This window comes from Microcaecilia unicolor, chromosome 5 (assembly GCF_901765095.1).
Source record: "Microcaecilia unicolor chromosome 5, aMicUni1.1, whole genome shotgun sequence".
NCBI classification, from domain to species: Eukaryota; Metazoa; Chordata; class Amphibia; order Gymnophiona; family Siphonopidae; genus Microcaecilia; species Microcaecilia unicolor.
Genome location: NC_044035.1, coordinates 79,683,881 through 79,708,659, shown reverse-complemented (window position 1 = coordinate 79,708,659; position 24,779 = coordinate 79,683,881). Strand labels below are relative to the sequence as shown.

Genomic DNA, 24,779 nt, shown 5'->3' with positions numbered 1-24,779 from the left:
AACTCGATGGGATCACTTGAGGATTGGGCAATATTTGACTAAGTTGCAAGCGTTGGTACTGTGTCCGTCCTTTTATTTTCTGTTGGGATGGTCATTTTTTCCAGTGCATCTCTGTGAGGCTGATGCAGAAAGGCTCGCATTAGAGCCTTGCGTGGATGTCTGAATGTCTGGCTTCTACCGCGAGCATAATGCTGTGCAGAAAGCTATATGTATTCTAATTTAATGCGCACAAAACTTGATGCTAATGGGGGGGGGGGGGGGGGAACATGCCAGACGCACGCTCAAGAAGTTTTTACGCTAAGCATGGGTTCTTGTGCGCACGTCCAAAAGAAAAAAGTTGTGTCGGCACATGCCTAAAATATGAGCATTGCAAAAATGTATGTGCAAGCTGGTGTGTGCTTTCATTTTCGGCTTTGTTCAGACATGCACACACATCTATAACCTCCTGTCTGCCTTTGAACCTTTGCTGGGACCTCCAGGCTGCAAAAGGAGACAAAACCAACAGTTAAATCTCAAAAACTGGCATGAAATCCTATCTGTGAACCCTTGTGCGCAGGCCTGACCCTGGTGAAAAAATTCTCACAGTAACACGTGTCAAAAGCTTCTGTTTACCTCTTTGCATTGTTCTTGAATACTCAATGGCTTCATTAGCATTCATTTTTAATGCAATGTGTGGCCATGTATTCCATATGGGCCCAATCCCTCTCTGCATTATTCGGCATGTATAACCCTCAAGTAATCATGTGGTTAGGCCCGCAGTAGCTTTCTGCATCATCCCCTATGTGTTTTTTTTTTTTTATCATGGCGACTCCAACATTTTTAAAGCTTTACATATTTTGTATAATTTCTGTCTTGGCATAGTTTTTCACTGTAAAACATAGATTTTAGGGTGCGTTAGGTAGCCTGAGTATGAAATGACCAGGTGAGCTGTTCCTGCCTTCTAGGTATGTTAGGTACTTTGTTTTCTCTGTTTGCCTTCCTTGTAGTGACTGAGAGCAATAGATAAATGACTGAGTTTTGTCCCCCCCCCCCCCTTTCCATCTTCACTTAGGTTAATTTGAGAATGTACCTGTATATAATAATAAATATAAGCCACTTTGGTTGTACCACAGAAAGACCCTATATCAAATCCATGGACTCTTTACCGTTTAGTTATATTTTTGTCTTGTGAAAGTGCGAAAGGTTTTGTGTATGCAGATAAGTTTCAGAACATTTTAGTTTGCTCGGTGGAAAGCCGTCACCTGACCCATTAGACTTCAGAATCCTCAAAGCATGTGCCCCACTTCCTACATAGTTAACCCATGGAGGAAAGAACAGCACACTTTTGTCATCCGTAGGCGAAGGATTTACTAAAATTAAACATGAAATGGATTTCCCAGATTCCAGTTGTGTAGCTGCAGGCAGCTCCTGGATTGAGTTCCAGACTTGCTTGCTTTTCCAAATCTGAGCTCAAGGTGAGTTACAGTTCAGATAGAGAGTCCCTGCCCCCTTACAGTTTATAACTTGGTAGCTGAGGCATGGGAGGATGAAGTGGCTTGCCTAAGGTCATAAAGAGCTTTAGGAGTATGTCGTTCCATTTTATTAACTTGACATACTGCTACAACAAAGCAATTTACAACAAATCATTAAATACAATATAACTCAAAAATAAAATCCCTGGGTTTCAAGCAGTGGCGTAGACACAGGTGGGCCTGGGTGGGCCAGGGCCCACCCACTTAGGGTTCAGGCCCACCCAACAGTAGCATGCGTTTAGTGGTAGCTGGTGGAGATCCCAGGCTCTATCAGCTGAAGACTTCCCTTTGATGGTAAGCCAAAGTGGAAAGAAGCATTTTCTCACCAGCTGAGATATTTTTTTTGGTGGTGGTTAAGAACACTTGGTGCCCACCCACTTCTTGTCTAGGCCCACCCAGAATCTGTTGTCTGGCTACGCCCCTGGTTTCAAGCCTTCCATTCAAGATGATTATTCATTACCTCCACCGTTAAAGCAAAAAGGAAGTGAGCGAAGTTGATCTGGGCTTTCAGTCCAATCTATTTTATTTGTTGTTTTCCCCTCTGTCCCCTATTGCAGAACCTGCCAAAACTCAGCATAACATTTGCCCATTAACTGAGGGAAATGGCCTGCTCTGCTCAGATATCCGGCACAAATACGTTATTAGGTCTTCCAATTTCTTTGATACTGAGCAGCCCAGCATTCCCCTCTGTCCCTAGGAATTTGATTGCTGCCTCTGGCTGGATTTAGACCCAGGAACAGAACTTAGCCATGCTAGCCAGCAGAGAATTCTTATCGGACCCATCACATCTTCTGGTTTTTTTGTACCTCCTACAGTTTCACTGACCCTGGTCATTCTCCAGCCTTCTTCTTACTTTCTTTACCTGAAGATCTCCCATATTTTTTACTTCTTTCAATCCTGCCCCATCCTGTTCCAACTTGTCCATCTCGGTCTCCCTTCTTTGTCTCAGCTATGGCTGGCATTATTTCATACTAAGGCAGCCATCAACAACAAACATCACCACGTGCTGTTTACAGCAGGTATTTTAATAATATGAGGAGACTTTTTGGGGTGCCCAAATAGGGTTGTGATACAAATCCGAAGCGCACACACACTCTGAGTTTAAAAACAGGCTGCTCTGCAGGTTGTGAGATTTTTGGACCAATGTCAGAATTGTTTGAAGATGTCCATATTCATGAACTGTTGAGAGTCCAGAAGCTCAATTTAAAAAATCCTCTCTAAGGGTTCCTTTTACAAAGCCGCACTAACAATTCCAGCACATTAAAGCCCATTTAATTCTTATGGGCTTTGCCACATTTGCCGCACCAGATTCACTAACATGGCTTTGTGAAATGAACCCCAAGTGTGATAATACAGTAAAAAAAAAATATATATATATATTTAATTTCCATTTCTTTTATGAAATTTAGGCTGCAGTGGTTCCCAAATCTGTCCTGGAAATCCCCCAGCAGTCATATTTTCAGCATATCCACAATGAATATGCATGAGAGAAATTTGCATCTAATGGAGGCAGTGCAAATCTATTTCATGAATATTCATTATAGAGATTCTGAAAACGTGACTGCCTGGGGATCCCCCCCAGGACAGGCTTGGGAACCATAGACTTTGGTTGCACAGGCGAATGTCATCTACAGATGAGGAATACATGACTTTTCATTGTTTTTTTTAATTCACACAAGCTGCTATTTTGTGAAGTGCTGAAAATATTTTGTACCTGAATAACGTTCCGGGAACAAAGCCCTTTCCCCTTCTTCCCATGCTGTAAAGTGGAGGGACTGTGTAGAGATCAAAATTAGTAAAGCAGTGTTTCAGTCTGTTCTTATTTATTATTGGGATATATTTATCACCTTTTTTGAAGGAATTCACTCAAGGTGATGTACAGTAAGAATAAATCAAACATAAGTAATAATTACAGCAGTAAAAATATTCAAACAACAATATGAAGTTTGGCATAGTATATACTAACAGCGTCAACTCAATATGTAATAAAACATTTTCATACAGCGTAGGGTATAAGCAAAGGTGGGACATATAGATAAGTAAGAGGAGTTAGAAAATAAGGGAACTGATTTAAAGAGTTGCACATGAGGTCAGAGAGGTGATTGATGGACATGTTTGTCTGGCAAGCAAGCTAGCTATTGTCTCTTCAATCCACTTGGAACTGGTTACTTGCTGGGGCATTTAGGTGAATAAAGATTAAACTGGGAGTTGCAGGGAAATAGCATCTTCCTGTTAGCCTGCTCCCAGATTCTGTACAGGTAGCCCAAATTTGGGTGCAGATCCCAGATCCAGGGATAAACTAGTCAAATAGGTGCTAACATTCGATAAGTGGCGTTAAGCTCTTAATTGGCTATAATTAGGAGTTACACATGTATCTGCCCTGTGCCTAAATTTCATAGCATACAACTCTAAAGGGATTTGCGTGCCTAACCACCATTAGTTGGGCACCAGCAGGTGTGAATGCTCACGCGCGAAATGCGTGGCGCTAGTATTCTGTAAAGGACACTGCACGCAGAGCACCCTTTACAGAATATTAGCATGGTGCGGATCATCCCGGCACCGTTTATTGAATCTAGCCCATGATGACAACTTTTGAGGTCAGAATCGTTCTTCTCAGACCGGTCAGTAAGCTGGGCAGACCTCCCCTGTAGCTAGAGATGTACTGAATGTACTGCTGTTGTAAATAAGTATTGCCACACTGGGACAGACCAAGGGTTCATCAAGCCCAGCATCTCGTTTCCAACAGTGGCCAATCCAGGTCACAAATACCTGGCAAGATCCCAGGAACCTCAATACATTTTATGCTGCTTATCCCAGAAATAAACAGCGGATTATCCCCAAGTCCATTTTATGTTTCAACGTTTTATTAATGACATTCAAATAAAAATCACAATCCACATTCTGAATATGCAAAGATACATTCTGGGTCTAATAAACAAATAATTCAGTGTGTTACTAACAGTCATCAAATTTTTATCGTTTTTATCTCCCCCTCCCTCCCCTCCCTCTATATGTTCTACATCTGTAACTAAATTAAACAAATTTATTGAACTTATATTAAAATAATGCAACCATTGATTCATATCAAGTAATCAATCCCCCCTCCCCCCCTTGATCCCCAAGTCCATTTTAATAATGGTCTTTGGACTTTTCCTTTAGGAAGTCGTCCAAACCTTTTTTTTAACCCTGCCAAGCTAACCACCTTTACCACATTCTCTGACAACAAATTCCAGAGTTTAATTACACGTTGAGTGAAGAAAAATTTTCTCCGATTCGTTTTAAATTAAAATTATAAATGTTAATGTTGAATCACTTGGGGAAAGCAGTTTTTCGAGTTTGTTCTCACCAGGAACTATTTTTTCCCCTTTGTATTTACATATTAGACCATTTATATTAGTCTGAGAAATACACACCCAAACTTCGCAAACACTGGAAGAGGCTGGTAATAGAGCTGTGTCAGATCGTCCTGTATTAAATTGCAGAGTCAGAGCGACAACTGTGTCAGCCTTGTATTAAAAGGTCAATAGTTTGAGAAATAGAACCTCCAATCCTGTCCACTGTGGAAGTAATACTGTGTTTCCCAAAGAAATACTGCTCATGGAATGCATCTTTCTAGTGCTACGAGAAAAATTCATATGAGATCCAGGGCTAAGTAGGTTTGCATAGATAGATAAACTTCAAGGATATGGTCTCTATGGGGCTGATATTCAAAGTGATTTCACTGGCTAGAAACAGCTCCTGGCTGGTTACATCACTTGATACCCAACTCAGTCCTTGGGGCATACCTAGTCCTATCGGATTTTCAGGATATCCAAAATGAATATGCATGAGAGAAATTTGCGTGCAAAAGTGTATGCAAATCAAACTCATGCATATTCATTGTGGATATTCTGAAAACCTGATGGGACTAGGGGACCAATATACAAAGCTTACTATGGTTGCAACGTTTGCTTTAGACCAGTTGTAGCCAGTCTAAAGCAAACGTTATGTAGCATCTAATGCACAAAGGGGTTTTGCTTGGCTTTAACCGTGTGCTGTAGCAGCTACCAAGAATCCTATGCAAATGTATTACAACAAGCTCATTAATATTATGATGAGCATTCCATGCAATGCACAGACAGGAGAGCCTACCTTTTTAATGTGCTAGATTTTATGGTAGGTCATGAGCTGTCTGAGAGGAGCCCTTCTCATCCACACTGTCAACTCCAGGGCTCCCTTCTCCCTTCAGCCTCTGCCTCCCAATCAACCCCAACCTGGTGCAGGGAGCCCTCCGCTCCTTCCAGCTCTCTGATGACCTTTACCTTCTAGAGGAATGAATCCAGTAGTCCCTGTAATGCTTTCAAATTTGTATTCAAATGACAGCCTGGGTGATGATCCAACAGATTCATCTGGTTGTCTGTAAAACCTGTCAGCGTAACTCATGTTTTGTGAGTGCAGGATCTCTCTTCTCCCCCTTCCCCCCTCCACCCTGGTGTCCTGGAAACAACTGTTCTGAGCATGTGCTAGGCGCTTCCAGAGGCTAATGCACAAAGGTCATCGTTAAATTTCCATGCATCTCATTTGCATACCGTCCCCTTTGTGCATCGGTTGCTGTCTCCGAGTTGGTATGTTCACCCGCGGCTGCCGTACTTAACAGCAATCTTTATGCATCAGCCCGATTGTGCTCTGAGGACTGAGTTGGGAATGGCTGAGTTAACTGTTCACCTTCAGTGGCACTTAGCTAATTTCACATTGGGCACTAAATGGTTATTTGGGAGCATTCAGGGTGTTGAGTCAGCACTTGGCCAGTTAAATTCCGATATTCAGAACTGATATTCAGAACTTAACTGGCCAAGGTTGTCATGAGTCTGTCCTATTTTATGCGGTTTGCCAAAGCCAGTTAACTGCTGAATATCAAATTTAACCATCTATGCTTTCGCTGGCTCCATAAACTCAGAAATTCAATGCCAGAGCCCAGACATGGCTTGGCAGACAGAGGAGATGCTGGACCATGGGGAGGGAGAGAATTAGTGAAAGACTGGGGAATAAGAGGCTTGGAAATGTGAGAGGATGGGGAGGGGGAAAATGTAAAGGGTCAAGAATTTGATATACCACCTTTCGGTAGGTAAAACCAAAGCAGTTTACAGATATTATGTGCAGGTGCTTTCTCTGTCCCTAGTGGGTTCGCAGTCTAAGATGTAGGTAGATTACATGAAAAAAGGGAGACTTGAAGACTGTATGGTAAGAAGTGAAATCTGAATAGGGAAGTATAAAAGTAAATGGAGGAAAGCAGAAGTGAAATTAAGGGAGAACGTGAAGATGACGGGAGAGAAAAGAAATAGCTAATGGATAGGAGGCCCTGGAAACCAAGTTGAGAGGACATATAGAGAAAAACAGAACCAAAGTCTTGGACCTACATAATTTAGGATGAGAAGTTTTACAGGGAAATGATTTAGCTTTGCACAGCACGGATTTTAGGGAGGGGTTGGGCACTTTCTGGATACCAGTATGTAAATAAAAATAACCATACTACTTATTTCTATAGCCCTACTAGACGTATGCAGCGCTGTACACTTGAACATGAAGAGACAGTCCCTGCTCGACAGAGCTTACAATCTAATTAAGACAGACAGGACAAATAAGAGATAAGGGAATATTAAGGTGAGGATGATAAAATAAGGGTACCGAACAAGTGAATAAGGGTTAGGAGTTAAAAGCAGCATCAAAAAGGTGGGCTTTTAGCTTAGATTTGAACATGGCCAGAGATGGAGCTTGACATACCGGCTCGGGAAGTCTATTCCAGGCATATGGTGCAGCAAGATAAAAGGTACGGAGTCTGGAGTTAGTGGTGGAGGAGAAGGGTGCAGATAAGAGAGATTTACCCAGTGAACGGAGAGATGAGAATGGAGAGGTACTGAAGAGCTGCAGGGCGAATGCACTTATAAGTCAATAAGAGGAGTTTGAACTATATGCAGAAACGGATAGGAAGCCAGTGAAGTGACTTGAGGAGAGGGCTAATATGAGCATAGCGACACTGGTGGAATATAAGTCGTGCAGCAGAATTTTGAACAGATTGAAGAGAAGAGAGAGGGCTAAGTGGGAGACCTGTGAGAAGCAAGTTGCAATAGTCTAAGTGAGAGGTGATAAGAGTGTGGATGAGGGTTCTGGTAGTGTGCTCAGAAAGGAAAGGGCAAATTTTGGTGATTGCTAAAACCTGCCATTTCTTTCTCTATAATAGTCTGCTGAATATGTGCAGAGAAGGAGAGAGAGAGGAGTCGAAGATGACCTCAAGGTTACGAGCTGATGAGACAGGGAGGATGAGAGTGTTATCCACAGAAATAGAGAATGGGGGGAAGAGGAGAGGTTGGTTTAGGGGGAAAGATAAGAAGCTCAGTGTTGGTCATGTTTCGTTTCAGATGGCGGTGCGACTTCCAGGCAGCAATGTCAGACAGGCAGGCTGATACTTTGGCCTGGATTCCTGCTGAGTCAGACCAATGGTCCATCTAGCCCAGTATTCTGTTTCCAACAGTGGCTAATCCAGGTCACAAGTACCTGGCAAAAACCCAAATAGTAGCAACATTCCATGCTACCAATCCCAGGGCAAGCAGTGGCTTTCCCCATATCTGTCTCAGTAGCAGACTATGGACTTATCCTCCAGGAACTTGCCCAAACTTTTTTTAAACCCAGATATACTAACCACTATTACCACATCCTCTGGCAGTGAGTTCCAGAGCTTAACTATTCATTGTGTAAAGAAAAATATTTCCTCCTACTTGTCATAAAAGTATTTCCATGTAACTTCATTGAGTGTCCCCTAGTCTTTGTACTTTTTGAAAGAGTAAAAAATCGATTCACTTTTACTCATTCTACACCACTCAGGAGTTTGTGAACCTCGATCATATCTCCCCTCATCTATCTCATTTTCCAAGCTGAAGAGCTCTAACCTCTTTAGCCTTTCCTCATACAAGAGGATTTCCTTCCCCTTTATCATTTCAGCCCTCTTTGAATCTTTTCTAATTCCGCTATATCTTTTTTTTTTTTTTTTTTTTTTTTTGAGATATGGCGACTAGAACTGAACATAAGGTGAGGTTGCACCATGGAGTGATACAGAGTCATTATAGTATTCTCTGTTTTATTTACTGTCCCTTTCCTAATAATTCCTAGCATCCTGTTTGCTTTTTTGGCTGCTGCCGCAGACTGGGCAAAATATTTCAGCGTATTGTCTACAACAACATGTAGATCTTTTTCTTGGGTGTTGACCCCCAAGGTGGATCCTAGTATCAGGCAACTGTGATTTGGATTATTCTTCCGAATGTGCATCACTTTGCATTTGTCCACATTAAATTTCATCTGCTATTTGGATGACGAGCCTTCCAATTTCCTAAGGTCTTCCTACAATTTTTCATAGTCCGCATGTGTTTTAACAACAATATCTGGGGGAATAACCTGGTGTCTGCGCAAAGATCTGCAGTAGAGGGAAACTCTACTGTGAATCTAGTGCTGAAAAATTGCTGTGGCATGCTCCAAAATTAGCATACAAATTCATGCCACACTAAAATTGCGGCAAATCTGTAGCTCGGTGCACAAAATGTCAACTTTTCTGTGCCTAAGAGGTGATTTGGCTCAGACACTGACCGAAAAGTTGACAGAAGGAAAAAAGAAAAGCATGTTGCGGCAATAATTCCTCGACCCGACCCCCTTCCTCCCCCCCCCCCCCCCCAAACATATCCAGCAGCCACCCTGACCTGACCTCCTCCTTACCTTAGACTAATTTAAAAAATAAAACTTAAGGGTCCCGAAAGGTCCTCTTCCTCGCTCTTCAGCCCACTCCGGCCTTCCCAGAAACAGGTCTCGTGGTTTAGTGGAGACCCGACCCACCTATCCCCAAACTTTTTTTGTAGGATGTGGGAGCTATGCTTTCTCGCTCCTGCCTCTAGGTGCCGTTGCCTTCAAAATGGTGGTGCCCTGCCCCATGCAGTGCACCTGGGTAATGAGGCCTTGCCCAGTGCTTCCCAGGATGCACCACCTGGGTGGCTGGACACTGCTATTTTGAAGATGATGGCACCCAGAAGCAAAAGCGAGAAGGCATTGCTCCCGCATCCTACGAAACGGTATGGGGGATGGTGGGTTGGGTCTCCACTAGACCACCAGGCCTGTTTTGGAGGGGCTGGGCTATGTCTGGCCTAGCCAGGAGAGGAGGTCCCTAGGTGGGCTGGGCCTGGCCTAGCCGATGGTGGTGGTGGTGGGGGCACTGAATTACTTTTGGGCAGGGGGAGGGAGCCACCGGACCACCAGAGGAAATTTTGTTTTAATTAGGAAAGGGAGGGAGGGGGGGTTGGTTTGGGTCGGCACAGCGTAAATTTTCCACCTGAGAGCCTTTTGTGGGGAGGAAGAATTGGTGCAGGGTGCTTAATGACCACATTGAAGTGTGGTCTGCACTAATGGTTTCTCCGCCCGCGTTGAAACCATTAGAGCATTCAGGATACACCAACACAAGCACTAGTCCAGGTCTGATCGCCTTTAACACTGGGGTTAGGTTTTGAGCATCAGGGCCACTTTTTTTAAGACTTCAGAGCACTAGGGGTGAGTCCCTCCCTTCCTGCAGTGAAAAGGAGGGGATTGAGTGCAGAGTAGTCTCCTTGTTTTCTGTTGCTTTTTCCCTAGCTCCCCATTGCTACTTCCTTTTTGTCTATAAATGTAGTCCGCATCTACTAAGGCTTAATGTTTGGTTTCATACTCTATGGGGCAGTATATGTATACTGGGTGATTTAAGGAGGGGACAATGACTCAATGGAGACTGAAGAATGCAACCCCTTCCCCTTCCCAGATGTGACCTACAGGCATATGAAGCCTGCACTGCTGCCTTCACTGCAATTCTCTTTTTCACTGCAATTCTCTTTCTTTTGGGATGTGGCATTGATTAGACAAAGGAAATGGGATGGGATGTGATATACTGTCTTTCTGTGGTACAATCAAAGCGGTTTACATATTATATACAGGTACTTATTTTGTACCTGGGACAATGGCGGGTTACGTGACTTGCCCAGAGTTACAGGGAGCTACAGTGACAATTGAACCCAGTTCCTCTTGGGTCGGGGCAGAGTTTGGGTAGCAGCTAGCGGTGGATTATTTCCTTCTGAAAGTTGGCAACCCTATGACTGGGGGAAGGGAGGGTGCATCATTGTCAGGAGTTACCCACTTCCCTTCTGTTCATGAATTATACAAGAGTGAGGCAAGGGAGTACTGGAAACTGAACATCAGGCTTGTGTAATGTGCAGGTTCTGATGAGTCAAGGTATCATTCTAAAGCCTGCCACAAATCTGTTTTCTTGTCTGTTACACTGGCAACCGGCTATTATCAGCACACACGGGAGTGGCCAGAGAACATTGTTCTTAAGACTCAATCTGAAATACTCAAAGAGGAACTTCATATGGCAATAGAGAGGAGTATGACTGTGGTTTGTGGTGAGTCAGTATCCAGTGCACACTTTGATTCCTATTACAGTACAAAAAGAGCCTTGGCCTTTTGCTTTGGAAAACCAGTAGGCAAATTCCATCCTGCCATGACCTTGCCTGGAAATAAGGTTTTGAAACACATTTTATTTTCCATGAGTTTTCGTTGTAAATTATGTGTGTTTCTTTTAATGCTGATAAACAGAGATTCTGAAATTCTTATAACACTTGCCTTATACTCCAGTTTCTGTAGCGCTTTCTCTCGCCTACCCCTTTCTTGGGCCTTGATCAGAGTTAATTATTCTTGTGTTGTTACATTAGTTGAGAAAATTAGCTCCCCTCAGGCTTGTAGGTGTGTGCATATATTTAATCCCATGAATAAAAACTTCTCGTTTAGAAGTTGGACTTCTCAATAGAGAATGATATGGGGATAAAATCTGGCCCTGTCCCTGCCCCCATGGGTTCTGTCTCCATCCCTGTCCTGTCCCCGCCCCATCCTCGCAGGATCTGCTCTCATCTGCAGAAGCCTTGAACACTTATGATTTTATATTTAAATCTTTTTATTAAAGTATAAAAAGGAACAATATGCTGTGCAACTGTTATGTATAAATTACAAATAGAAAACAATAATAACAATGAGCAGCTATAATAAACCCTCCCACCACCACCACCACCCTCTACCCTTCCAACCCCAACAGTGGCTGACTTCAGTAGGAATCCTAATCCACCATGTTAAAATATCCTGGGGTACAAAATACAATCTGTTCTGTATGCCCTAGAGGGGGGAAATATGCCCTATGAAGCACTGTTATGATTTTTTTAAATCTGTGGATGAATAAGAAATCAACGATCTCAGAATTCAGTCTAGCTCTCCTGTCTTCCACAATCATTCCTGCAACAGAAGATGTCTTCTTGGAAGATGTGCTGGTAGCAGGATGCACAGGATCCCCCATGCAAATGTTGCTAGCTGTGGCCAGCATGTTTGCTTGTTTTTCCAAAAAATAAAAATATTGTCGTCTGCATCAATCAAACATAAATAACAGAACAGTTCATTAACAGGCTTCAAAGTAGAAAGTGACATGGGGACAGAGCCCATGAGGATGGGGACAAACTTTTCCCCTGTCCCTGTGGGATCTTTCCCCGCTTTGTCCCCGTCCTTATCCCCACGGTTGCTGCGGGACCCATCCCCATGTCATTCTCTACTCCTCAGATCTTCTGATTTGTGTTGTATTTGCAGTAAGTGGAATTCTTCTTCTTAGCAACTCAGTCATATCAGTCTGTACAAGTGGGTTCTGTCCCTTTCCTTCCAACAGATACAGGTAGAGAGATGAGATTTTCAGTGACATCACCAGGATACTTCTCTACCTCCAGCAGATGGTAAAGTTGTTCAGGATGGTGCTGGTCCTAGGCCTAGTTCCCTGAAGCACAGGCTTTTTGGCCTAGCAATGTGGTTGAGCCTAATGGCCTTGCTTTTGCCCCTAGTTCATCAGCCAGGGTCAGTTGAGTGCAGAACTACAGCCTCCAGCCAGCTATTAAGTGTGCCCGCTGGGTGGTGTTCAGGCTCAGTCCCCATGAGGCTTTTACCTGTGTGGGTCTCCGTCCCTCCCTGGGGAGTGCTCTGGGGCTTGCTTTGCTTTCTTCCTGTTCAGGGAAGTAGAGTTAAAAAAGGGCAGAGAGCAAGCCTTTGATGGTAAAAACAACAACAACCCAAAAAGCTAAAAAAAACAGCGCTAAGCCACCTTGAGAGCCCAGGGGGACCACAGAGGTCCAGAGAGTGCTGGGTCATGGTTAGGCAGGCAGTGGGCAAGATGTTGCTGTGCTTGTGGGACCCAGCAGCTCAGCACAGCTGTTGGTTTCCTTTGCCCATCTTGCAAGGGGCCATTTTCTTTGTTAGAAATGGCACTAGGGGATGCAGAGGAGGCAAAGTTAAGGGCTGCAAGTCCCGCAGAGCTTTGCGGGAATGGTGGCCAGCATGTCCTCCCCTTCATCTGCTTTGCTACATGAGAAGGTGCAACAGTCCATGGAGTGAGAGTGGAGACTTTGTGAGGAGAAGGCTATTTCAATCAGCCCACATCGGGATCAGTGGAGGTGCTTGGCTCTGGATTATGGTTTTCCTTGTGAAGGAGGCCCTCGTGTGTGACACTGCTGGCCCAGGGCCATCGAGGGTGGGGGGTACCTGGTTTCCCCCCCCCCCCCCCCCACTTGGAGGCCATGGAGATGAAGGGCTTGATGAGTCACATCTAGTCACAGGTGAAGCAGCTCTGGTTTGGATGGAGCCCAAAGTGAGACCCTTGGGGGAATGAGAGAGCTTGGATGCTTTCTTTGTTCTAGAGGATTCAGCATCAGACATGGGTTCAGACTCAGAATCTACTCAGGAGGAGTAGGAGACACACTCCCTGGTCTTTCAGTTCTTTTAAGGAGGAAGAGCTTCTCATCGTGACAGAAGCATTGGGGAAGCACAGCAGCTGTTTTCTGTCTCTATACTCAAGGAAGATGAAGGGGACCCACTTATGGAGGGCCTGGTAGGGCCCCTCTCCCAAGGCCATTTCCACCACAGAGCACTCATGTGCATGATTTTGGCAGAGTGGGAGTCACTGGACAGGACCTTAAAGGGGGCATCTCCTACTGGTACAGGACATTGACAGAGATTGGTGAGTCCCCAAGATGAATGCTATCACCGCAGTTGTGATCAATAAGACTGCATTCCCTGTTGAAGGAGGTGCACAAAAGGAAGATGGAACATCTTCTCAAGCAGTAGGGATTCAGGCTGCCATCTCTAGTGGCTCTGTGGCCTGACCCATACTGCATTGGCTGTGTCAACTCTTTGGTTCCTTGGAAGTAGCATGCTTGGATTCTGGGGCTTTGTTTGGTGGATTTCCTATATGAACCGGTTAATATTTCTTCACATTCTGTGGTCATGGCCAGGAGGTGCCTGTGGCTTTTGTGGTTGGTCGGCAGATGCTTTTTCTAAGGTGCACCTGAGCTTCCTGCCCTTTAGAGGGCACTTGCTCTTTGGACAAGATCTAGAGAAATTTAGTAAGGGACTTGGAGGCTTGACCGTTGCATCTCCTGGAGATGTGTCAGAAGGTCCCAGGCAAGGGCCTCTCAAAAGGTGGCAGATGCTCCTGACAAGGTAGGTGGGCACCTCATCCTGCAATAGGGGCATGGATAGTCCAAGCAAGGTCTCTTTTGGTGCCCAAGAAAGTCCAGTGACCAGGGTTCCTCTGATAACCAAGAAAATGCAATGAGGTTGCACCAAGCCCCATGTTTTTTTGAGTGAATGGCAGACTGTCCCTCTTTTGCCATAAGTGGACCTGCATCACCTCAACCTAGTAAGTGTTGGAGGTGGTAAGTCAAGGCTGCCCTTTGGATCTGGCTTGTCCCATTTCAGAGGCTTTCATGATCTCCTCCCTTGTGGCACATCCACAGAATGCTAGGAGGTGGCCAACACACTCCATCATTTGCTCTAGCAGGGGGCTTTGGTGATGGTGCCTCCCAAGGGGCAGGGCAGAGGATGCTATTCGGTCTATATCATGGTGTCAGAGAAGGGAGGCTCCTTCAGTCCCATCCTAGACTTCAAAGGCATCAACGTGGCACTTGGATACTGTGCTTCTTTAATGGAGACACTGCGTTCAGTCACTTACTCAGACCAGGCGAATTTCTAACATCACCACCCTGACCTCCTACTAAGGAAATGGCTGGTCAAAGCCGATATCCAGTGGCATTTCCTGGTTAAATGCCACTGAATATTGGCGGATAGCTACAAGCGATTTAAGTTGGCAGAAGCCTCTCTTGCCCGATATTCAAATTGCTTTCAATATCGGGCAGTATATGTTTAAGAGAATTAAAAGTAATGGAAACTTAAGGAAGAAAAGACCCCCCCCCCCCCCCCCCCCCACTGGAGAATTCCAGGACACAATAACAGAATCTGCTTCCTTCATTCCTGCAGATGTTCTACATGGTAATATCATTCAGTCTTGTGATGTTCCTGAACCATAATTTTTATAGTCGAGGCAACTTGATATTAAGAAATGCACAAATATAGACCAGTTCGCTTGGCATCCAATAGGGCAGAAACTTAAACTGTTCGGACTCCTGCGTACTTCAGTTTCACTTCTTCAGTATACTAACTAGCCTGGGTAGGCTCCTGCTTCCAAGACTGTGTTGCCAAGGTTTTGGCTAGAAGGCTGTCCCCTAATATCAAAATGGCCACGGAAGACCATAATGAGTCACTATTTTATAGTGGGGGGGGAGTAGTTTCCACCACTTCCTCCTGCTGATTGTAATAGACACTCCCAATATTCTCCTAGGTTTCCTCAGCTTCTCCCTCTTTTTCCAGAAAAAAACGGAATGCCCAGATGGTCAAGTGTGTTCTTCCTGCCTACTGCTGAGGTCAGAGCAGAAATATTATCTCATTGGTTTAGTAGTGATACTGTCAAGCAACCATGCCTCACTGCTGAATTAACAGTGGTTGCAACATCTTGATAATTTAGTTTCTTAAACTTCTTTCTATTGATGGTTAGATTAAAAATGATTTGTGTTAATTTGAGTCCAACTAACTTGTAATCTGCAATACCTCTCTCTGGGTCTGATGCAGAAAGCACTACCACGAGTTTTACTGACCCAGCAATGCTGGTGTTAGCTTGCACAAAAACTCGTACCACAAACTTCATTAAAATGCAGGGTAAAGCAGTCATTATAGATTGTGCAGCCGTGCAATTAAAAATAAAAAAAATAGTGTCTTCCCCCCCCTCCCCCAACACACACACACATTGTGCATGGAGAAACTGTATACCAAGTCTGAGGCAGCATAGAAGTGTTTTGTTTGAGAGGAGTGGCTCTCTGTTGGCACCCTCTCTTTCACTCCATCCTGACCACACACAGCCCCAGATTGCTTTCTGCAACTGCCCTCCCTCCTGATCTAACCCCTCCTTTCCTCAATATTAAAAAAAAAACAAACAATCAGACTAGTGGCCCTCCCCCTTCTAAAAAAAATGTCCCTGGTGTCTGATGGCACTCACCTACCCTCCTCGACCTAACTTAAATTAACTGGGAAAGGGAGGCCACTAGACTACCAGGGAATTTTTAGGAAAGAAGGGGAGGGAGGAGGCCACTAGATTATCAGGGCGGGTGGGAAGAGCGTTGGGTTGTGGAGGGAGATTGGAGCTGATGACGGGAAGGATGGCATTTTGCAATGATCTGTTGATTACTTCTGCAATTTTAACGCAGCAGTAATTTGCATGCTCATTGCTTATAGCATGCCACATAGTTTTGGAGTGATAGTTTTGCGGTAGAGCTGTGCTCTGAGCTGACTCTATCACGAGGCGTTCTGTATCAGCCTCCCTATGTGTTATACAGAAGAAGTTGAATCTTGCCAGCCCCACCCTTTCCGCTTGTATCGGTAAACAATTCTTCAGGTGTGATAATGCCTAGAGGTTAAACCAACTAGTCAGGTTTCAAATCTCTCTTCTCCCCCTTGTGACTATGAGCAAGTCACTTTAGCCTCCGTTGCCTCAGCTATGACTTTTTTGTACATCTTCTTGGGCTGGGAAGTCACTTTAAGCGCACAACTATGGAACGGACTCCCAAACACAGTGAGAACAATTCATGACCATTTAAACTTTAGGAAATCACTCAAGACTCACCTATTCAAAAAAGCCTATCCCAATGATCCAACATAAAATCCCAGCACCCAGCAACATATCTTAACCAATGATCATACTGGACAATGTATAATCTTTACCTCTTTTGACCCCTTGATACCTGATCCCAACCTACTTCATATGATCACCACATAACTTTCTATCTGTTATCAACCGAATTGGCAACAGCCTCTACGGTACCATGTAAACCACATTGAGCCTGCAAATAGGTGGGAAAATGTGGGGTACAAATGTAACAAACAAACAAATTTTCAGCCAGTATGGTCACAAGGTTAAGTGTTGGTGCTCAGTGGTGCTGAATAAATGGCTTAAGCTATTTGTATAGGTAGCAATAATATGTGGTTTGACTGGTCACTATGCCAGCACTCTGTTTAGGCCTGCTCTTGCCCCTGCACCTGTGAGATTCTGTAGTGTCCGTTGATTCCATTCAGCTTTCTTATACGTACAATACAACCTTTATGCTTCAGGATTTGCGTTTTCAAGTATAATGCCTTAGAAAGAGAAACATGGTTCTGCCTTCTATTAATGTACAAGACTTTCTGTGATACAAGAAGATTGGAAAGATGTACTCCATGGAATGTACACAAATCTCGAAAAGCATTTTTTTAGATTTGGCATCCGCTATAAAAAAAAACCTGATACCTTGACTTGCAGTCATTGTGCACATTGCACATGAAATATGCTACATTTTTTATTTTATTGGGATTTATTAACCACCTTTATGAAGTGATTCACTCAAGGCGGTGTACAACTGGTACAGTTTAACATCAAACTTACAATTTTGTTAACAGTATAACAATAGTCAAATGAACAAGTATAAACATAATACAATGAATGAAGACAACTTGAAACCTAATAATAGGACAACTGTGAAACGGGATCAAAAATATATATGTAACAGAACTGAAATTCAAATAACAGAGGTATAGTACGTTGTCAGCATAATAGTACTGGAATATCTAATAAGCACACAATTAGAACATACAGATAACACATATATGATATTAATGCTTTTCTACAATACAGCTTACTATATAGCTGAGGGGCCAAGTGCAGATATATAGATGGGGACAAGATGGGTGGTACAGCTATAATTCCCAAGGTCCTTGATCTCCTCCCATTCCTCCTCCCCCAAATTTTCCTCCCGATCTTGCATATATTTAAGTATTAGTGTGCGAGGAATAGAGTGATCGATAAAGTCAAAAGCAGATGAAAGATTCAGAAAGAATAGACAGAGGTCAGGAATGAGCAGCATTACCCCTCACACGTTTGACACTACAGAGAGCACAAACTCCAACCACTTGAGACCACTACAAAACAAAATCCCTTCTTTGACGTCATACTCCCCAGGTCTTTAATGTCACACATCCCAGCTCCCACTCTGGCTTTGACGTCACACGGTAACATGCTGTAATTGCTTAGGCTACTCAAGAACTGAGGTTTCATGCAGATCCTCTCCTTTATCTCGGTACCAGAGATCAGGGCTACTGCGGAGTAAGTCCTGCGTAAAACTCCGCATATCACACACTGTTGCCGCCACTCGTTCCCATTTTTATAAAGCAGAAAATAAGTTTTATCTCGGTACCTGAGATCCATTGTGTGCTAGAAGGCTTCATTTTAATGAGTGACTTGCACAAGAGCTAGAAGACTGGGGACATGATTCAAAAATCCAGGGGAGGGAATGTGGATTAAGGGAGGGAGGATGACTTTTAGTTTCCCCCATCCCCACTCTTTTTCTCTAACCTTTCTCACCTGTCACAAAATTCCACATCCTCTCTCATATGTCTCCGCTCTGACAGTCTACTTTGTTTTACATAGCTACCTAAGCTGATCACATCGGACCTCCTCAATTTCCTCTTGCCACCAATTGGACCAGCAAGAAGAGGATGGGGAACTGAGGTGCACTGGGGTATATCCTCCGCTTTTTTATGTTGTTGTTGTTGTTGTTACATTTGTACCCCGTGCTTTCCCACTCATGGCAGACTCAATGCGGCTTACATATTGTATACAGGTACTTATTTGTACCTGGGGCAATGCTTTGCTACCTGGGGTCTGACTGACACTTTCAGCCATGTGGGACACTGTACATGATTCAAATTGTCACTTAGGACCTGGGTGGCAGATGAGAAATATGCAGCCATCCCCTCCTCCTGGCAGCCTCATCAGCGGCAGTGGGCTCCAGGCTTCGGCCTGCCAGGATAGCCTCCCTATATAAACTTCCTCTAGTTACGTGTGGTTTATTGCACTGCTACACTTGAAAAAATGAGAAACGGACATGGCCAGACACACAGTGATTTCTACTATGTCTATACTGTATAAGACCCTGTAAAAACAAAGAGCAGATTTCCTGAAAATTCTGCTACTGCTGCCCAGGTTTAAGGATTGTTAATATTGTGGCTTAAGTAGCCAGGGCTAATGATTGCCAGGATTATTGGTGCTCTGCACAGCAGGATTTCAGAGTTAATAGGTTGGGTTCATTAGATCTTGTGAGCAGAAGCAGTCAGTGACACTGCTGCTCGTAGGGTGAGATACCAGGACAAAGATGCTGTGATACCACAATGCGTCTGTCCCTTTAGACCCTCACACTGCCCTCACAGCAATTTTCTGTGTCTCAGTGGCTTATTTGGATGGTGAGCTGCTGAAAAGGATAAGATGTGACTTGGCTATTTCTAGAGGGTCAATTAAAATTCTTTTCTACCTGAGGTTTCCAATTTCTTACCAGAGTACACACTCCAAATTCATTTACACAAAGTACTCCTTACACCATATACATCTTGAACTTATTTATTATATTACATTACACGTGCCTGTTTATTACCACTAACCTCGAAACTCACATTCTCACGTCGCATTCACACATAGCTCACAATACTCGTGACATGATAAGCATCTAGATCACATTATCATTTGATCCACTGTTTAGCTTTTACATTCACATTCTAATATAGAACAGCAGATCCACAATTGTTTCAATCCCTTATTTCAAACCATTTCAAATTGGTGCCTCCAGATCTATATCTGCGACGTGAGAATGTGACTTTCGAGGTTAGTGGTAATAAACAGGCACGTGTAATATAATAAATAAGTTCAAGATGTATATGGTGTAAGGAGTACTTTGTGTAAATGTATTTCTAGAGGGTGCAACATGGAAGAGCTGGAGTAGTTATAGTCGATCTTAGTCAGCTTATCACAGAAAAGTGAAAGCTTTCTAGTTTAGGGACCCTAATACTAGATTTTGCACTTGCCCACATTAATTTCCTATGGTAAAGCGCGTTATGTGCAAAACTAACATGGCACCTAATTGGGGGGAGGGGGAGGAGTGTTCCCTGTATTTTCCATTGCAGGTCATGTATTAACATTCACATTAATGAGCAGTACCTGCTCCCAGTTAACATGGATGCACTTAGCGCTTCCTATGTAGAAGGTGGTAAGTGGTCACATGATTCTGCATCAACACATAAGTGCAGCATATTAACTCCAAATGCCTTCCACACCCACTTTCTACCTATGACTCACCCTTGACACAAAAAGCACTGAATTTATTTTATTTTTATTTATTTATTTCAATTTATATACCGTATCTTATTGCAACTGCAAAACAGAACGGTTTACATATGTAAAAAAAAAATACAACTCGTATATACAAACAAACAGAACTCCAATCATGACAGAAAAGCACGGCAAGCCAGAAATGACAACAAAGGACAAACCTAATACAATCTATAATTTAAAATACAGTTAAACCTAACCCTTCTATACCTTCTCTACCATTATAAATTCTGTTCAATATAATTTATAAAGAAAAACATTTTCAGGAGTTTTCGAAAATGCATATAGGACTTCTCTAATCTAATCTCTTTGGGAAGTCCGTTCCAGAGGGAAGGAGACAGGAAGAAAAAAGCCGATTTCCGTGTAGATTCCCATCGAGCCTTAGCGAGTGAAGGGATGACATCTATTGCCTGTTAACGATCTAAGTGTCTGCATAGCAGTGTAGGGAATCGTCAGATTTGATAGGTAGCTAGGAGCAGTGGCGTAGCCAGGGGGGGTGCCAGGGGAGTGGCCGCTCCCCCAAATGGAGTTCTGCCAGCTCCGGTGCCTATTTTTTTCTCGATGTGTTGCATTGAAAATGTGCGGCAGCACCGGCAGAAGTCCACTCTTGCGCCGCTTTCGCTCCCCCCGCACCATCAACCTGGCTCCGCTTCTGGCTAGGAGTAAATGCATGAAAAGCCTTATGAGTCAGAATGAGTACTTTAAATTTTACTCTTGCTTCCACCGGAAGCCAATGTAGTTGATATAATAGAGGTGTTTTTCTGTCATCCCTCCGAGCCCTGTAAATCATGCGAGCTGCTGTATTTTGTATTCTTTTTAGATTGGCTTGAGTAATCCCTGCATAAATAACATTACAGTAATCTAGGCGTGAGATAATATACGCAAATCTCAATATTTTAAGAGAATCTTATTTTAAATCTGTTTATTGACGTATTATAGCAACAGTACATTCATAGGTTTGTAACAGAGAACATTGCTAATACAACCGTCATCTATTATATCTAATACAAACGTGAAATCAATTTCTTTGAAATTTCCCCAACCAATTCCCTCCCCCTCCTGATCCCTCCCTACTGTATTGACCGAAGCTTCCTTAGGTGGAAAAAAGACTTTTTCACTACATCGGATATTTGTTCCTCAAAAGTCAATGCAGAATCAATAATAACCCCGAAATATCTAAAAGATTTAACTGTAGGGATATTTTGTCCAAATAACACAGCCACTACTGATGGGATCGTTCTTTGCCCTACTATCCATGATGCTGTTGTCTGTATTTAATACTAACTGATGTGTTGTCAGCCATTCCGCCACTTTATCCAGACAAATTTTAATTGGTGTAAGATCTATACTTGATGGCTGGACATAATGAATAAGAAGAAAATCGTCTGCATACGAATAGGAGCTATAATACCCATTGTTTGAATGAGTAGTGCCAGGGGACTGACATATAAATTAAACAATAATGGAGACAGAACTGATCCCTGTGGTACCCCACATGATAAGTTATATAGCTTAGAGCAAGATTGCTGTTGAACCACTTTAAATGAACGATCCTTAAGAAATGATGTAAACCATTTCATGATTGTCCCCGAGATACCGATCTCACTCAGTCTATCAAAGAGTAAAAGATGATTGATTAAATCAAATGCTGCAGACAGGTCTAATGAAATAACTGGGGCAATATAGCCTTGTTCTAATCTTGCATGAATTTCACTTAACAATGAGGTCACAATAGTTTCTGTACTGTGTCCTTTTCTAAAACCCGATTGTCTAGGGTGTAACAGATTTTTTTAGTCCACATAAGCTTGCATTTGTCTAAACACAATTGTCTCTATGATTTTAGACAGAAATGGAAGATTAGACACTGGTCTATAATTATTAGGTAGTAAAGGATCTAGTGAAGGCTTATTCAAGCTAGGTTTTACTAACGCTTCTTTCAATACAATAGGGACCACCCCTTTAGAAAGACTCAATGTAATGATTGAATACATAAACTTTTTTATTTCTAGCGTATGTATTTTCAGCCATACTGATGGTAAAGGATCCAAAGAACTATAAGTGGGCGATAAACGTGAAATCAAGGCATGCAGTGATTCAGCAGAAGGGATTTCAAAGTCTTGCCAAAGTACAGATAATTGCGACCCTGAAAAATTGTCAGTTTGTCTTGACCCCGGTATCCTTGGAAAGTGAGCTATTAATTTCTCAATCTTACAGCTGAAAAAGATTGCCAACATCTCAGTCAATAGCAGGTGCCTCTATATTTTCACTAGTTTTAGTTGTCAAGCGTTTCATAACATGAAACAGCTGTTTCTGTAAGCTAGCTGCAAAAATACTGCAAATCCCCTTAATATGGCTCTGTGCTATCACTTACCATACAGTGGTAAAATGGACCCTTAATATTCCTTTCTTGTTACTGAAATATTGCATTAAAGAGGAAGTAACAGTTCATGTAATTTTTGTATTCTTGCAGGTGAAAAAAAGAAAACAAAGAAAATTGACAGTGAACTGAATCCTGTGTGGAATGAGGTGACTTTTTTTTTCCCCTTTCAGATTCTAGTTGTCATGTGGAATTACTGTAAAAGTTGATTTAAAATCTGATTAATAGAATGTAAAGTGATTGGACCGTAATGTGTTCTGGGACTTTTATCATGGCTGTTGCACAAATTTCTGACTGGACATAGGGAAGGAGAGAGGGACATAGGGAGAGAAATGGGACTTGATATACCGCCTTTCTGTGGTTTGTGCAACTACACTCAAAGGGGTTTACATACTATATACAGGTACTTATTTGTACCTGGGGCAACAGAGGGCTAAGTGACTTGCCCAGAGTCACAAGGAGCTACAGTGGGAATCAAACCCAGTTTCCCAGGATCAAAGTCCACTACATTAACCACTAGGCTGCTCCTCCACTCATAGGTTTGTATTTCCTGTCAAAGCATTTGTGAATAATGCTACTGGCTTTAGAGCTGTTACCAGGGTGGCCATCGTCTGCACTGAACTGCCGGGAACACAAAGAGCATTTCCTGGAGAAAGGAACCACCACCCTTCACCTGGAGAGGAAGCATGGCGTTCCGGAACGCTTTCCTCTGTCTTTTAGTGGAAAGTGAAGGAGCTGTACAGCCTGAAACTGTGTGATTCGGGTCCAGCAGGGGAGTACCAGGAAGGGAGGCGTCAGTGGTGTACCAAGGGGGGGGGCGGGGCAGTGGGGGTGGTCCGCCCCGGGTGCATGCCGTTGGGGGGTGCTGCGGCGCGTGCCTGTGGGCTCCGACTTCGCTTGTTCGCTGCAGCTCCCTCTGCCCCGGAACAGGCCCACAGGCGCGCGCCGCGGCACCCCCCCCCCCCAGCGGCGTGCACCTGGGGGGGGTGTCATTTCACTGGGGGGGGGGGGAAGGTTGAGCAGGGGCTGTCTTTTTATGTATGGTGTACAGCGCTGCGTATGCCTTGTAGTGCTATAGAAGTGATAAGTAGTAGTAGTAGTAAGGTGTCATTTCACAGGCGGGGGGGGGGGGGGCGCATCGGCGATCCGCCCCGGGTGCCATCCAGGCTAGGAACGCCACTGGGAGGAGTGAGGGCACCAGTAAAGCACTAGGAATCTGGCTTCCCATTCCTCACTAATCTGGAATCGGGGGCAGAGATCCCACATACATCCAAATCTGTCTAATCACCCAAGGAGTGGGGATGAGGACCAGTTGAGGTGAGGGGCATCATTGTTGGGTGCCACCTACTCAAGAGCTGCCCCTGGCACTTTATTTTCACTGTAATGTGCCTAAAACCTTCCCAAAGGTCCCCAGCATTTCAATCGCAATGCTGTATTTGATAAACAAGAAATCCTAACTCTAGATCCTGTTCCTAAAGGACATTTGTCATATGCTCAGCACAGGAGGAGAATATTCAATGACTCGTGAGTGGGGCCCAAAGATATTTGAGCATGCTTTTCTTTCTTAGCTATTTGAGTGGGAGGAGACAAATTTTAGTGGTAAATGTAGTTCTTGCTGAAGAAAGGAAAGTTCTCTCTTCAGTTTGGTGTGTTGCATGGATCAGTCCTCGGTCGGTGCTTTCCAGCGTTTTTGTAAGTAATATTATGGAATACTTATTGGGAAAGGTTTGCCTTTTTGTGAATAATAGCAAAATATGCAACAGGGTATACATGATTATAAATTTGGGCTGCAAAAAGCCCAAGGGTGTAGTGCAGAATAAGGAGTGAGGTTTTTCTCTACTAGAGAGGGATGACTAAATAGGCGATGGCAGAAGCCGGAAGGATGTTTGGGTGCATAGGGAGAAGAATGACCAGCAGGAAAAATGGAGGTGATCATCACCTCTCTATTCAGTAAATCTCTTGTGAGTCCTTTGGGCGTCCAGTCTTAGAGACTATGTTCAAAAGGGTTTAAACAGTTGGAGTTGGCCATAGTCTGGCTACTAAATGTTCAGTTTATTTTCTCATAAAGCGTACAGGGACAGACTTAGAAGCTCATTTTCAAAGCCCATAGACTTACAAAGTTACATACTATGTGCTTTGAAAATGAGCACCTTAGTGAGCTAGGGATTGTTGAGCTGAGCACGTAGTGTAGGTGGGTAGAATGGATGGGTCGTATCTTTTTCTTTTCTTTTTTTTTTCCTGCTGTCAT

The 24,779-nt window shown here is 43.5% G+C and overlaps 1 protein-coding gene across 6 annotated transcripts in view; it reads left to right on the top strand.

The window, feature by feature from the left end:
• Positions 1-24,779, top strand: part of MYOF (myoferlin) — a 278,968-nt gene that overhangs the window by 5,447 nt on the left and 248,742 nt on the right. For 5 of the 6 annotated variants that reach the window (XM_030203030.1, XM_030203027.1, XM_030203029.1 and 2 more), the window contains exon 2: positions 22,625-22,680. In XM_030203030.1, coding sequence (XP_030058890.1) covers positions 22,625-22,680 — 56 coding nt within the window. Of the gene's footprint in view, positions 1-22,624; positions 22,681-24,176; positions 24,224-24,779 lie in introns of those variants that run through there. The other variant, XM_030203031.1, reaches the window with a different exon arrangement.